A 16,825-nucleotide genomic window follows, 5' to 3' on the forward strand; every position below is an offset into this window, starting at 1 on the left:
CTACCTCCACACCCCTGACATATCCACCACTACCATGGACAAGGTCTCCTCCTGCCTATCCGCCATCTCCTCCTGGATGTCTGCTAGGTTCCTGAAACTAAATCTAGACAAAACAGAATTTATGATCTTCCCACCCCGGCCATCCACGAACCTCCCAGATGTGCATGTCACTGTTAACCACACTACCATTCGCCCTACCTCTCAAGCCCGCTGTCTGGGTGTCACCCTGGACTCCGCACTCTCCTTCACTTCCCACATCCAAAACCTCACAAAGTCCTGCAACTTCCACCTTCGTAACATCTGTAAGATTCGCCCTTTCCTGACCTCTGCCACCACCAAACTCCTCATCCATGCCCTCATAATTTCCCGCCTTGACTACTGCAATGCCCTGCTGTCTGGTCTCCCTATGACCCGAACAGCCCCACTGCAGTCCATCATGAATGCGGCAGCCAGAATTATCCACTGCTCCCATCGCTCCACCACGGCAGATCCCCTCCTAGAATCCCTCCACTGGCTTCCTATCCAGTCCAGAATCAGATTCAAGATACTGTGTCTGACCTACAAATCTGTCCACAAAACCTGTCCAACCTACATTTCTGATCTTACTCAGAGGTACACACCTAGCCGCTCACTCCGCTCTTCCAATGAACTTCGCCTAACCGCCCCCCGCATCACCCAGTCCCATGCACGCCTCCAGGACTTCTCAAGAGCTGCTCCAACACTATGGAACTCCCTACCTCCACCCATTAGGGCAGCCCCCTCCTTCAACATCTTCAAGAAAGCCCTCAAAACTCACCTTTTCACTCTGGCCTACTACCCCTCACAAGTGCTCTAAACCTACAGCTGAACTCTGGTCCCCTACCATTCGTGTCCTTACCTCTCCCTCTAGATTGTAAGCCTTTGGGCAGGGTCCTCCTCCTTTTGTGTCCTACCTGATCTGGCACCTCCATTACTGTGAACCCATGCTATGCATCTGAGTGAACATAACTTGCCTAATCTCCATGCTTCATCCAGTGACTGACTAAGCATTACCTTGTACTAATACTGTGCTGTGTGATCTGGTTTTCTTGTATTCCTGTATTGTCATATTGCTGTATGTCACCCCTAAATATTGTCTGTAACCTAAATTAATGTTCAGCGCTGCGTAATATGTTGGCGCTTTATAAATACAATAAATAAATAAATAAATAGAGGAGGTGTGCTGCCAGGGCTGAGCAGGAGCAGACGGGAACTTTTGGAGAGGGACAGTGGCACACTGGAGATCGGGAGGGACCTGACAGACTGCAGGGTTATTATTATTATTATTATTATTATTATTATTATTAATTAGTATTTATATAGCGCCGACATATTACGCAGCGCTGTACAGTATATATATATATATATATATATATATATATATCTTGTCACTAACTGTCCCTCAAAGGAGCTCACAATCTAATCCCTACCATTGCCATATGTCGATATTATGTAGTGTAAGTACTGTAGTCTAGGGCCAATTTTTTAGGGGGAGCCAATTAACTTATCCGTATGTTTTTGGAATGTGGGAGGAAACCGGAGTGCCCGGAGGAAACCCACGCAGACACGGAGAGAACATACAAACTCTTTGCAGATAGTGCCCTGGCTGGGATTCGAACCAGGGACCCAGCGCTGCAAGGTGAGAGAGCTAACCACTATGCCACCGTGGAGAAAGCCCCAGGTAAGTATATCTGAACTTTTCCCTGCAACCTTGGGTTTTCTTTAACTCAGTCTGTATGGAGAGGCAGCTGCACAAAGAATTTTCCTATTTGAAAAGTTGAATTGTCTCATCTCATCTACATGGCTCATGCTGCCTGTAAGCTATACTGAAATACAGAATCAAGAAGTCGTTGAGAAGTGCGTTAGTGAAATATATTTGCTATAGATCTGTTTACAGAAGCAACAGCCAAACTACATCACATTGCCTCCAGATGGACACCGCACTGTTATTATCTCATTTACCATCTGTTCTGGTGTTCTTGAAAAAGGATCAACAGGTTCGAAACAGACTAGTGCTGTCAAACACAAATCAGTATTTTGCATTTATTAGTCCCCATTAGATGTATTATGTGATTGAGCTTGTCTCGTTTCTGCAACAAGATCTAAATTAAATCAAGTTCCTGATTCCATCACCACTGATTCCATCACCACAGAACTACCAGTACTTACTCACAAGTCTTCTATGTATACTGTGCTGTTGCTAGAATCCTTGGGCAGCCCACAGATGTTACAATATAGGCGCTCAGCCAGCCATATTGCACTAAAAGCTCCAACTCACCCAGCTTCTATTCCACTTTATGCAAGCTTGCACTGTAGCAGAGACACGCACTCTGCTTCTCTTGCGATTATCGCTGCACGGGAAGAGGAGGATAAGGGGGGGGGGGGGGCTGTGATGGGTAGGGGGAGAAGGATAACACAGGGCAGCACATGGAGTCCCCCTGACCACAGTGGGGCGGCTGCCGCTCCTATCAACAGGCACTTGTAAATCAAGGGACTCCCTGTATTTGGACCATAAGTCGCAGTGACTTTTTTCCACCACTTTTGGGTCTTATAGTCTGAAAAATACGGGATATAGCGCCAACATCTTCCGCAGCTTCACAGAGTGCAAATCGAATGCAGCCATTGCATATTGGAGGAGAGGGAATAGTCAGAAGCTTCCATTTATGTTCTGATCCAAGAGAAGAGGTAGCAACTGGAATCTGGTTGCTGTTGGCAACCTCTCGCCTTATAAATTCTTCATTTGCTGTACATAATGCCTGGTTTCCCTAATTCCTCTGTGTGGGCTCAACAAGGCAATGTACTTGTGTCTTTTGCAGGGTGAACAACTGCGTTGGATTTTCAAACTACAAGTTTTTCCTGCTCTTCTTGGCTTACTCATTGCTGTATTGCCTTTTTATCGTTGCCACAGATCTGCAGTACTTCATCAAGTTTTGGACTGTAAGTCTTTCCGCGTCTGTGATTTTGAGTTTTCTGCTATGATGCATTTGGAGTCCAGATAGAAATAGATGCTCCACTGTACAGCTGTACAAATGATAACACTGAGCCTGCTCATAAATATCCCTGTTATCAGCACAGAAAATAATGTTGAGGTCTTGAATGCTTATATAATCAGTGAATCTGTGGACTGCTCAGATATTGTATGGTTAGGTCTTGTTTCATAAAAGACACAATGGTGTAGTGTACTTGAGATGGGGGATATAATAATATTATACCTACCTGGGTAGGCCTGGATTTACATCACAGGAGCCTATAGGCACGGATGTTCTGGCACCCTACACTTCAACCCACAGGTGTCCCTTAATACTGAGTGTACCTCTGGCTAAGTAGCTACAGGTGACCCCAGGTATTAGGAAGCTAGAGGTGCCCCAGGCTGAATGGAGACTTCCTCAGTGGAATACTAAGAACAGGGTGAGTAACCTTTTATTTATGCTCCACTTGGGGTTCTGCATAGGGTAGGAAGGAGGGAGGCACTAGGGGAGAGGAGTGAGCCGCCATTCCATCATTAGGCACCTGTAGGCGTATGCCTTGTGGAAAAACCAGGCCCTGTACCTGGGTCTTCCTCCAGCCCCCTCCGGGCTAATCGCTCCATTGCCATGCTCCTGTGCCGCCTGGATTGTCCGCAATTTGACCTATTTCGTCTTTCAGTTGGGGCCTGTCGGAGCATATGCAGCCCGGCTGTGCGCTCCTGTCACTGTGAGCGTGCTGCGCCTGTGCAGTAGTATATCCACAGTACGCCCCAGACCAAAGGACTTCACGGCCAAATTGTGGAGGATCCAGGTGGCGCAGGAGGACAGCGAGGGAGCGATTATCTTTGAGAAGGCTGCAGGACGCCCCAGGTATGTGAAATATTTTTATATACTCCCGTTTCCACAAGGATATTACATTTAACATGATTTTTTCCATATGCAAATATTTGCATTATTTTATGCAATTTTTTATGTGAGTTTTAGCACGCATCTAATGTGACAATTATTACATTGGAAACAGATTGGTGGAGTGAAAATCGGCAGCGAGCGGTCCTAATTATTTGGGTGAAACGGACTACAAAAAAAGCATTCAGTGGAAAATTGCATTGTATTAGTATACAAATACGAATTTTGGCAATGCAAATGGAAGTGGGCCATAACGGTGTTTATTGTATGAATTTGTCTTGGTTTTTCAGGGTGGATGAATTATTGAACTGTAAAGCCCAATCTACACAATACGATTCTTTGTGCGATTCGATTACAATTTTATTTACTATCAGATTAAATCCGACATGTCCAATCGGGATTCAGTACGATTTGCCATTGCAAAATAATGGCAAATTGAATGGAATTGAATCGAATCCTGATCGGACATGTCGGATTTAATCGGATCGTAAATAGAATCGTAATCGAATCGCACAAAGAATCATATCGTGTAGATGGGGCTTAATGCCTGGTACACACAATGAGATTTTCTGGCAGATTTACTGCCAGATCAACGATTTCCAACATGTCCGATCCAATTTCCTATCAATTTTCCATTCACTTCTATGGAAAATTGGTCGGAAAATCGTTCAGAAACCAGAAATAGCTGGAAATAGTCGATCTGGAATTTATCATCCAGATTCAAAACTTCTGTCTGTTTTATTATGAATGTAAAGCTATTTTCAGGGACGATGCAATTTAATAGTAACCGTATGAAATAGCTGAACCCTGGTAAATAGGAATTGGCTGCATTGCCCGGTGGCGATGATTTTCTGGCTGTCGTTCGGTAGTGCGGGTCTGAGTGTGACTGTTTGCTGCAGGGGGGCAGACAATCCTTGCTGCAGACATTTTGCAAATCAGGCCTCGTGATCCTTGCGCAGTGCCTTCCAGCTAGGAGCTATACAGTAGTTTTCTGTGTTTGGATGCCAGTGGTATTTATTTTAGCTATTTACATGAATAAATAAATGGATGTTTTTGAGAGAAAACTCTTTCGTCAAGGTCTACATAAGACATTATTTCAGATTTTGTTCTGTGTATATTGTAACTGTAGTGAAACAATATATACTATAATCACTGATCAGTCCTCTAATTAGAAAAAATAATGTAGTCCCAGTAGAAGGCAAAGGCTCATCTTGGTACACCTATCAATAATGCCTTAAAGGAAACCAGAGCTGACTAGTAATAAAAGTTTTATACATACCTGGGGCTTCCTCCAGCTCCATCCGCACGGATCGCTCCCACACCGCTGTCCTCAGCCTTCTCTGTTGCCGGTACCGGGTCCTGTAACTTCTGCCAGTCACGCCAGTCTGACGCAAGAGAAGTGCGCCCTCTACGTATCTCTCCGGCATCTGCTGGAGAGATACGTAGATCCATTTTGGCAGGAAATCTATCAATATTGTGATTGAATCACTGTGATTCAAATCTGTTGGGGAAATGTGTTAGTGTATGGGCATCTTTATTCTGTGTATGAAATTCATGGAACGCTTGAGTTTTGGGATTTGCAAATAAACAAGTCTCATGCGACCACCCTACAGGAATAGATTGCATTCCAGTGTGGCCAACAGATCAATCCCTCTCTAATCTGAATCTAATCTGGATGGATTCGATCCCTCTCTTAGGTCTGTTCATCTACCAATGCTCCTCCGCCACGTCCAGCCAAGCAAAATATTACTAATAATAATTAACACTTTGATACATTTTTGCAAAAATAAAACCTGATTCAAATTATGATTGCTATGGCATATTGTGCTATAGTTCTCCATCAGATTATATATATATATATATTGTGTGTAGCCACCTTAACTTTAACATGCTAAACACTGACTACCTGTGTGGAATAACACTTGGCAATGCCTGTAATTGTACTTCTGGTTGCACTGGACGCTGGCTGCACCGGACGCTGGCACTAATTCCCTCATTGTCTGATTGAAAGCTCCTATGGCAAGGTTGCCTGGTATGTTTATCATTTTCAAAAGTACATTTACCTGACCTGTACACTAATAATACATAACGCGTCCTCACTGAATATTCACAGAACTTTATTGTAATCTAATTTGCCAGTTTTATTCGGCAGAGGAAGAACGTATAATTGCTGTAAATGTGGATGTTCCGTTCTGTAACGATGACCTTTAATTGCTCAGCGGTGTTCCCTGTCTGAAAGGTCAGAGCTCCTGTGCAGATTATGTGTGTTTGTTCTGCTGTTTCTCTAGCTGACCATCCTCTCTCCTCTGTCTTCCCTCACAGAACGGCCTCCCTGACACACAAGCCAAATTCCACATTATGTTCTTGTTTTTCGCGGCTGCCATGTTTTCTGTCAGCTTGTCATCTCTGTTTGGCTATCACTGCTGGCTTGTGTGTAAGAACCGCTCCACGTTAGGTGAGTTCTAATGAGCCTGTTGTAGAAATAGGTGAAGTTATTCATGTTACTTGTTTCTCCCACATGAAATTCCACTAGACAGGTCTCCAGTGTAAGTAGAAAAACTGAATAGTGTTTTTTTTTTAAAGTACACCTGTCAAGAAACAAAATATGGAAGTTGCCACTGCTGGATTCCGAAAAGGGGCCAGTTGCGTAGCTGTAATGCCAATCCCTTGGCTTTAAAGTGAACCTGAGGTGAGAGTTATGTGGAGTCTGCCATATTGATTTCCTTTTAAGCAATACCAGTTTCCTGGCTGTCCCTGCTGATCCTCTGTCTCTAATACTTTTAGCTATAGACCCAGAACAAGCATGCATTAGATCAGGTGTTACTGACATTATTTGAACAAACACGAACCGAGAGATATTGTACCGGGAAATTAAAACAAACACTTAGTCCAAAGGACAGGCCCTATAGAACACAATCAATTTTACTCGTATATAAAGGATATAAATGCTCAGGGATGGGAGGGTCTATAGTACCTATAGGGCCTGTACTTTGGACTAAGTGTTTGTTACTGACATTATTGCCAGATCTGACAAGCTGCATGCTTGTTTCTGGTGTACTTCAGACACTAATGCAGCCAAATAGATCAACAGGCCCGCCAGGCAACTGGTATTGTTTAAAGTGGTATTGTCACCATAAAAATCAAATTTCAACAGCAACTGGTCTGAGTGTATTAAGTGATAAAGATGCTTATCCTGCATTCAAAACTTGCAAAACTGTTTCTGCTGTTATGGTTTGTAGTTATCACATACTTTAGGAGCACTGGCCCTAGTGCCAAACAGTGCCAAAGAGTTGAATGCTGGGAGATCTTTTTATCTATAATATATTCCTCCTCTTCCATTTATTTCCCTATCTAGCTGCTCATCAGAAACACCCTCTGATTACTTGTGTTTACAAGCAAGGCTGAGGTGACTTAGTGATTGGATGTGTAAATAAAAAACAGACAGTGCAGTTCCTAGTATACACCTCAGTGGGAGTGTCTGAAGACTCTGGGAGGAGGGCAGCTAATGAATACACAATGAGCAAGAGAAGGGAGGGGGGAAACAGGAGTCAGGGAGGATATGATGTCAGCATTAGCTTGGTAAGATGGCCACTACCTAGAATAGGATTTTCTGCTTTTCCTTTATAAAATTCACAAGAATCATTACGTGGATAGCACAATACATCTGTTATGTAAGTAGAAGTAGTATTTATCTACTTATATATGTGTTTTTATTACTAGGTTAGCATGGGTGTCGCTTGTTCTTTAAAAGGAAACCAATATGGCAGCCTCCATATCACCCTCACCTCAAGTTCACTTTAATAACATCTTAGGCACCTGCCCAAAACACGTTTTCAGAGCAGTTGCTCTCATTTTCCTGACTTTTTCAATCCACACACGCTAATTCAGGTGAGCGTCTGGAGGTTTTGTAGGAGGAGAATCTGCTTGTTGTTAGGCTGCCAGTATTTCCAGAAAGGGAATAGCAGCGGATGTTTTCACCTAATGATCATTTAATGTATTGTCTGTGCCACATGCTTTTCCTTCTTGTACTAGTTTGGCAAATCCCAATCCTTAATAACACTAGAAAAATGAGTCAGTTGTGTTTACGATACAGTAAATTCCCATTATCCAGAATTCCCTCAACCAGAAGTGTCATGCAACCAGAAACAAATCCTGGCCTTGCAGAATTCATAAATCTACTTTTCCACCTCTTTACACAGTAATAAACCTCTGTTACATAAAGTCTATCCTTTTGTTTTTAATTACTGTATTTCCACATTAATACAAAGGTTATAATAAGTATACAGTGTGGGGTATAGTATTGATTTTAGCTAGGCCTATTTTTAACGTTGACTTTCTAGCAATCTAAAGCTACACTTATCCAGCATCAGCCAATTCCCATTGATGCCAGATAATGGGAGTTAAACGATATATGGCTTATCACTAATCATTTTTAGAACAGCATTTAGCCTTTCCATGCTTCCATTACTGCAAAAGCAGAGTGACTATGTAAGGTCACAAAATGCAGCTTATTGTGCTACCAGCAGGTACCTGAAAGGATTCTCTGATCAGTTTCTGTTACCTGAGAGGGTCCTCCAATCAGTTTCTGGTCCCTAAGAGGATCCTCCAATCAGTTTCTGGTACGTGAGAGAATTCTCCAATCAGTTTCTTGTACCTAAGAGGATCCTCTGATCAGTTTCTGGTACGTGAAAGGATTCTCCAATCAGTTTCGGGTCCCTGAGAGGATCCTTCAATCAGTTTCTGGTACCTGAGAGGATCCTCCAATTCGTTTCTGGTACCGGAGAGGATCCTCCAAACAGTTTCTATCAACCTGTTGAAGTAGAAGTGGTCTCTGGACAACTAAACCTTGTTCTTTCCTGCATTAATCCTTACCTAACCATTGAAAGTAGAATTCCACCCATCTCTAACTGATTGCGTGGGTAGAGGTGTGTGCAGGTGTCGCAGTGATATGTACCTCACTAAAAGCTTTCACACTATCTTCATTTTACAACATTTCCAGCTTGTAACATTATATACACATTTCCTCACTGCTCCAACTGTTGCAATTCATGTTCAGAATGTTAGGTGTCACCCATAGATTCCCATCAATGTGCTTAATAGAGCGGAGGATTTCTTCCTGTTTGCAAGACATCGCAAGGCAGGAATTTTAGAATTAGGCTTTGTTCACATTTACAAACTCAGATTGCTGTGCGATCGGAATGCAATGCCAGTGATCACACTCCATCTGCGCTGCCATTTGTTGCACTGCTGATGCAGTTCACTATAGTAAATGGGTCAGCGCCGTGCTTGGTTGAAAAATGTGTGCAACACTGCAATAGCGCATCGCACTGCTGCACAGAGCATGTAGTCTGAACATCAGACAGTGCACTCTATGCACTTATGATGTTCTTGCACCTCACACACCAGTGTGAACTAAGCCTTAAAGATATTATTATTTTGACCTTCTTCCCATCATCCCTTCCACGTAACTTGGAAGATGATTCCCCAAAATCTCTTACAGGCTCATTTGTGGGAGTTCTCAGCCATGGGCAACCACCTCCTCCCCCTGACCAGAACATCTGTCTCCCTTTTGCACTAGTCCTTGTGAACTGCTTTAAAGTGAACCAGAGACGAAGCACCTTCATGTATTTTACTATATATATCAGTGGGAACATTAGAGAAAACACCTACCCTGCTCTTTGTTTTATCCTTCACTGCTCAGTCTGCCTGTTATCAGCCCTGATAAAGTCCCCCACTACGCATTCAGTCTGGCTTTGCTCAGAAATCATTATAGCTGAGTATGTCTTCTCTGATGTCTTTTCAAGCCCAAGCCTGCCCCTTTCTGACTCTGCTATAATGACTCAGCTATAATGATTCCTGAGCAAAGCCAGACTGAATGCTCAGTCGGGGATTTTATCAGGGCTGATAACAAGCAGGCTGAGCAGTAAAGAATGAAACAGAGAGCAGGGTAGGTTTTTTCTCTAATGTTCCCACTGATATATATGGTAAATACATGAGGGTGCTTTGTCTCTGTTTCACTTTAATGTTGAATTATCGTTAATTCCTTCTGTTTTAATAAGGCAAACCACACACAGACTAGAAGGAGATACTCCGATCTCATCAAACTTTCATTTGTGATATTTAATAGTTTCTTGACAAAAAAAAAAATCTACCCCATTTTTAAATAAATTAAAACCAGAATGAAAAAAATATCATTATGCATTTTAATTCACTTAAAGTGAAACTTACGTGAAAACAAAGTGATAATATAAACCTGATCCCCATAGAGCAAAATTGCTAGGCCGGGATGCACACAGACACCCTGTGTTGCTATACCAGGTGACGTCACGCAGGGGGGTGGTGTGAACAATGGGATTGGCGTCTTTGAGCGTGTGTAGATCCGCCCAGCAGATTGCTTGTGGGTTGGGGGTTGCTGGCTGTCGTACATACATCTGATTATCAGCTGAGGCAGTCCTTAAAGGAATACTATCAATACCCAAGTGTTCTAAAATGACAATGTACAAATAATGTCTATGTAGCTGTGTAAACATTTTCCTACGTTTCATGTTTAATATCAGAGGCAAAAGCTTTAATTTATTGAGTGTAGGATTTAGCTATATTGGGACAAATCAATTGCAGAAGGGGTGTCTGCTTCAATGCACAGCCAGTGTTGCAAATCAAACTACAGAGTATTTTTCTCAGAAAGCAAAAACAGTATGAAAAGCTGTGACAATTACAAATGTTCATAACAAGTTTCCTCTGCTCTCTTCAGACACTTCAGTCAGAAACACAGGACACAGAAGCTGCAGCTTTTGGGAGCTTTCTCTCTCTCTCACACACACACTTGGTTACTCTGTCACACACACACGCACGCACGCACGCACGCACGCACACACACACACACACACACACACACACACACACACACACACACACACACACACACACACACACACACACACAGAGCTACACACAGGTAGCTGATTAAGTGTGAGGGGAATTTCCCCTCACCTCATGGCTCATTCTGCCGTCAGTTTTGGCGTCAGTAAAGTTTGAAAGTATTTTGATAATTGATAACAGTAAACAAAGAGGTTGCTAGTGGCATGTATATACCAGTACTTAGCAGCACTTCCCAAACAATTCCTATCTCAATTAAAAAAAATATGTAAATCGATAGTGTTCCTTTAAGTATTTTCTGGCTGTAATTCCTTATCAGTAAGAGATGTTGCATAGCTGAATATTTAACTCTTTCAGGCAAAGGAAGAAGAAAAGCAACACAGCATATTTATTTGTGTGTTTGGCACTGTACATACTATCTCATCCTGTCACTTAAGCTTCCCTTTAAGTTCTGCTTTCTATCAGTCTCTTTTCACAGGCACTTCCCCATCCTTTCTCAAAAATGCTGTTGTAACTCCAGTACATAAGCAATCGCCTCAAGCTGCTGGCCTGAATCTCTCTTCTTCCTTCTCATCTAAATTACTTGAAAGACATGTTGTTTCACATCTGTTTACCTACCTCTAAACTTCTTACAGTTAGGTAGATGACTTACTAATTGCTGAATCTAAAGCCTAATATGTACTTTTTCTTGACCTCCCTTTGGCAGTTGACCATCCTCCACTACTCCAGATCCAGTCTTCTCTAGGCATTTAGAGCTATGCTTTCTCGTGGATTTTTAATATCAGTAGAATGACTCTGAGTTGCATATTTTTTTTTTGCTGCCTCACACAAGAGTTGCATATTCTAACACCATCTCCACCACTCATCCTGGCTCTACTGGAGTACCACACGGCTCAGTCATTGGACCTCTTCATTTCTCCATCCAGATCTGTGGTTTTGTACAGCTTATTAGCTCTTTTGGCTTCCACTGTCAGTTACATAAATGCAAATAATACCCAAATCTATACCAGAAGTTAAATATAGATAAAACAGACATTGAAAACACCCCAATAACAGCAGTCCCTTCAACTTGCTGCATACCCTGTAGGAGTAATATGTAATTTGTCTCTCTCATTCAATCCTCGCATTAACAAATTAACTAACTCCTGTTGTCTCAAATTAAAAACACATCTCACAGGACTGTTGATTCCTGGCACGGGAAGTAACTAGAATGCAAGTGCATGCCCTAATCCTTTCCAGCAAGACTATTGCAGCATTCTCCTCTGTGGTTTCCCATTTCATCATCTGACATCTCTCCAGTCCATTGGAAACTCTGCTTTTGCTCCTGGATGCTACTTCCCTAGTAGTGTATTTACTGGGGGTGCACCCATGCAGATGTTTGGGAGGGCACGCTTCTCCTCCTGCGATACATAGGCCCCCCCTCCCGTGCTCCCCCCCCCCTGGTAGCAGTCATTCACTGTCCAAATGTAGAGCAGAGGCTGTTCACCTGCCACAGTGCCATCCTCCTCGTCACTGATGCATAATGCTATATGGCCCCATTGTTTCTGCTTGTCTTGTGATGTGCAGGGACACTCAGGAGCCATACAGGGTTGTGGGAAATATGCGGCTGCAGACAGCAGTAAGGAGGAGAATGCAGCACAGCGCTGGCTGGACCAGGTAAATGGTTTCGCTGGTCCACTGCACTACTCTGGTCATGGGGAGGTGGAGTCTGGTGCTGTAGATGGCAGCACTTGCTTTTTTTGGTATAGGTGAGGAGAGGCGGTGGACAGGTTGGGACAACTGTCCCCTACTGTCAAACCACTTGAGTTGCGTTTCATGCAAACGTTGTGTTCATGTACAAAATATACAATACTGTTTTTTTTTTATTACATATTTTTGGTGTCAAATGTTAGTTTTGTATGAACTGTTATAAGTAGTTTAAAAAGCACATTGAAACAACCCAAAAACATTTTTTATACAATGGCCTCAATTCACTAAGCGTTATCGAACGTTTCATAATTTACCTCATGAGTAAAATCTAATCTTCAATTCACTAAGGTGTTATAGATTTATTGAACGTTTTATCAATAAAACATTTGATTAGTGAATTCAAAATTAGATTTTACTCATGAGGTAAATTATCAAACGTTCAATAAAGTGTTTGATAGCATTTGATAAAGCTTAGTGAATTGAGGCCTATATGTCCAAATCCGGAGTTGTCCAAAAGTAAATCGTTTATCCACGTTTTTCCATGTTTAACACAAGACTCAACTTCCAAACAAATGTAACTTCCAAACAATCTCCTGGAAGGGAACCTGTTTGTAAGTAGGTGACCACCTGTCATTTGGTGGATAGGAAGTGGGTTATGGGGGCTGCACACAAGCTGGAATGTATTTCATCACATTTACCATTTCTAACCAGGAAGATCACACATGAGCCAGTAGGACATGCAGTTCACTAAGGCCTAAGAAATTAATTAATGCTTTTAAATCAAAAAGAAGAATAAGGAGGTGTCCAGCGTGCAAGTTCCTGATACTGATACGCCCCTTTTGCCAGAGGAAGCAGGCTTTTTAAAGGTTTTTTAAGGGACCCTGAACACAACTTAAAAATGGAATATGAACTTGTCTGGGGCTTCCTCCAGCCCTCCGTAGTCCGTGAGATCCCTCGGGGTTCTTTGGGCTCCCTTCGTTCTTCCGCTTGCAGTTCCGTTAGCCGCATGACTTCACCGGGCACGTGAGCAAGACGGGTGTGCGGAGGCATCAAAGTTGCACAGCCAACTGAGCTGACAGTGGCAGAATGGAGGGAGTCCAGAGGACACCAAGACCCTCACGGACTACGGAGCGCTGGAGGAAGCCCCAGGTTAGTTCATATTCCATTTTTAAGTTGTGTTCAGGGTCCCTTTAAAGTGACAATTCAAAGTCTTTACTACAATTTACTATTTTGGTCATCATTGGAGAAGTAAGTCCACCACTACCTCCTCTTTTAACCAGTTCTGCTACATTTTATACTTGGCGCCTCTGTTGCATTGTTTTTTATTTATGCTTTTGGATGAGTTGTTGAAATAACGTATGCTTTTCCTGTTTTCACTTTAACTTTCCATGTATCTTCCTTTCTGCTAGAGGCTTTCAGATCCCCTGTGTTCAGGCACGGCACAGATAAGAATGGCTTCAGTCTTGGCTTTAATAAGAATCTGAGACAAGTCTTTGGAGATGAGAAGAAATTTTGGTTGCTGCCTGTATTTACAAGGTAGGGTCAGTTGCTGATATATCATCTTATATTCTGCTGTCTGACACCATAATAGCCAATCCTGAAAACGGATTCATTTTTGTAATTTATTTTTCCCTACCCAATGTGTATTGGTACCAGTGCTGATCCATACATTAAAAACAGGAGAAGCAGGCATGCCCCCCATTCTCCTTCACACCTTTCCTTTCTTGTGCAAATGCCCCAGGCAGCTACTCCTTGTTCGCCCAGCTCGGGCATTAGTGTGCTGGCCCAGCTGCATGTGTCCTTGATAGCAAGCCAATGGCCAGGATCGCTCTGTGTAAGCACGTGATGTAATGCGCAGAGCGCTCCCAGCAGCAGGCGCACTATCAAGACCGCACACAGCCGGGCCTGCACACTGATCCCCGACCCTGCCGTCCACAAAGTAGCTGCTGTGGGCATTTGCGTGGGAAGGGGATGGAGGAGAATGGGGGGAGAGCTGGGCATGAGGACTACTTCATATACATGCCAGCTCCCCTGTTTTTACTGTATCGTTCTGTTCTGGTATCCTTTTGAAGATTTATTTAATTAAAAGTGGCACTGTGGGAAGAAAAAATTACATTTTTTTAAATAAATAGCTACACAGTACATGCACTTGTCCAAGAGTAATCCCACTGTAAATGTTTAACTTCCTGCATTGCTTTTACTTAGAGTAGTCATAATAATCTGACAGATTTGAACCTCTTGCTGACAGGTTTTGGACTAATCCATCTCCTCATAGGAAAAAACTAAAAATCACGCAGAATGTAACCAGGTATTTGTACATTTGTTATTTTTGTCATATTTACATGTTTTTCCTATTAATTTCAGCCTGGGTGATGGCTGCTCCTTCCCTACATGTCTGGTGAACCAAGATCTGGAGCAAGCATCAACACCCACTGGCACCACTGTAACAACTAAAAGGTAGATTTCTACAACTTCTCCTTTGATTGGCCAGTATTACCACTGACGTGTAGTATGAGGGCCAAAACATTTTGAATGCTTTGAACAGGTTGTGTAGGTAAGCTTTCATACTACATGGTGGTGGTAAAATTGGCCTGTGATTGACCAGTCAAAACCTGGTGTGTGTACACAGCCTTATGCTGGCAGCTCACGTTCCAGTTGTGATTGCTTAGTGGTACTTTTGCTTTTATCAAATCGTCGCTTCTGTGCAAAATCAAATGGACAAGATGAGAATGATTAATCAATTGGGATTGTTTCACATCAAATATGTTCATATTATCAAATGGCATAGCTGAAAAAGATTAAGAAATCCGACTATACTGTATTCAACAATCAAATCCAGTTAATGATGGCTTGCATTTCTGATCCCCTTCACAATCCCGCTTCAGCAGTGTTTATGGAAGGACAAAGAGTGTTGCAGTTGTACATTGAATAGCGGTAATTATCTTAGATGTTAAGGCAACGTGAATTTTACGGAGATTTTTCGCTACATAGTTTAACAAAGGCTCGTTAAACGATGTTGCACGACATAGCCACCCACGGAAATCACTCATTTTTAAATGACTGTAACAGCGGATGCCATCGCCATAGACTTCCTCGCAAAGGTACCAAAATTGCATTGCACCCATCGTGTGTCGTCATTTGTACCCACTGCAGAAGATAGACCAGGAAACAAGCGTTCTTTAGGTCTCAAGTTGTCGGAAGTTCCCCGAGCCATTTTCTGCAGCCTTCACATGGGTAACCTAGCTTTAGCGGAGTACCAGTTTGAAATTACCACAGAATTTCGCCTGTCTGAGTCCTGTAAGAGTTAGTAGTCTGTGCTAAGTTGCCTGCTGACTTTCAAATGTCACTGCATAATGACTTCTCTTTTTCTTTTTCTATTAGTATTGAAGCTCATCCATTTCCAGCCAAACCTCTGCGGGAGTCTCAGAGCCATCTCCTGACTGACACCCAGTCCTGGACTGACAGCAACTGCAGCGATGAGAAGGGTAAATCCTGGAACATGTCATATTGATTGCATCTGACATTTCTTCAGTAAACATTATTATTATTATTATTGATTTATATTGTGCGGGAATCTGAGGTGCAGCTAGCTGTGTGGGAACATACTGGTCTGTAGCAGTAACAACCTTACAAATTTACTCAAGAATAGGAGATGCTATAAATGAGTAGACAGGTTAAGAGTAAAAAAAAATTCATAGTATGATTTTCTTTTTATTCTGGTGAGTTTCACGTACTCCAATGAATACAGAAAAGTCTAAATAACTGGTCCTGATATTCAGCAAAGCAACAAAGCTGGTTTATTCATCAGCTGCATGCCAACCTCCTACCATGTAGACTGTAGACTAGCATACCATGTAGACTGTTTTCTTGATGAAGGGGCCCAGCATAACAGTTATGCAGTTTGTTTCCTTGATGAAGGAGATCCTGCCTGGCAGGTGTGGTGTTGGTTCCCTTGATGAAGGAGATCCTGCCTGGCAGGTGTGGTGTTGGTTCCCTTGATAAAGGAGATCCTACTGATGGAGATACTGCCTTACAGGTGTGGTGTTGGTTCCCTTGATGAAGGAGATCCTGCCTGGCAGGTGTGGTGTTTGTTCCCTTGATGAAGGAGATCCTGCCTTGCAGGTGTGGTGTTGGTACCCTTGATGAAGGAGATCCTGCCTGGCAGGTGTGGTGTTGGTTCCCTTGATGAAGGAGATCCTGCCTGGCAGGTGTGGTGTTGGTTCCCTTGATGAAGGAGATCCTACTGATGGAGATACTGCCTTACAGGTGTGGTGTTGGTTCGCTTGATGAAGGAGATCCTGCCTGGCAGGTGTGGTGTTTGTTCCCTTGATGAAGGAGATCCTACTGATGGAGATACTGCCTTACAGGTG

At 42.8% G+C, this 16,825-nt stretch overlaps 1 protein-coding gene across 3 annotated transcripts in view; it reads left to right on the top strand.

Annotated features, from left to right (window-relative positions):
- The window catches only part of ZDHHC2 (zinc finger DHHC-type palmitoyltransferase 2), a 127,181-nt gene that overhangs the window by 83,376 nt on the left and 26,980 nt on the right, over positions 1 to 16,825 (top strand). For all 3 annotated transcript variants that reach the window (XM_068278621.1, XM_068278624.1, XM_068278622.1), the window contains exons 7-11: positions 2,835 to 2,955; positions 6,213 to 6,345; positions 13,865 to 13,991; positions 14,820 to 14,912; positions 15,837 to 15,940. In XM_068278621.1, the coding sequence (XP_068134722.1) occupies positions 2,835 to 2,955; positions 6,213 to 6,345; positions 13,865 to 13,991; positions 14,820 to 14,912; positions 15,837 to 15,940 (578 nt within the window). The remainder of the gene's footprint in view (positions 1 to 2,834; positions 2,956 to 6,212; positions 6,346 to 13,864; positions 13,992 to 14,819; positions 14,913 to 15,836; positions 15,941 to 16,825) is intronic.

The sequence above is a fragment of the Hyperolius riggenbachi genome, chromosome 1 (genome assembly GCF_040937935.1).
Source record: "Hyperolius riggenbachi isolate aHypRig1 chromosome 1, aHypRig1.pri, whole genome shotgun sequence".
In the NCBI taxonomy this organism is placed as follows: domain Eukaryota; kingdom Metazoa; phylum Chordata; class Amphibia; order Anura; family Hyperoliidae; genus Hyperolius; species Hyperolius riggenbachi.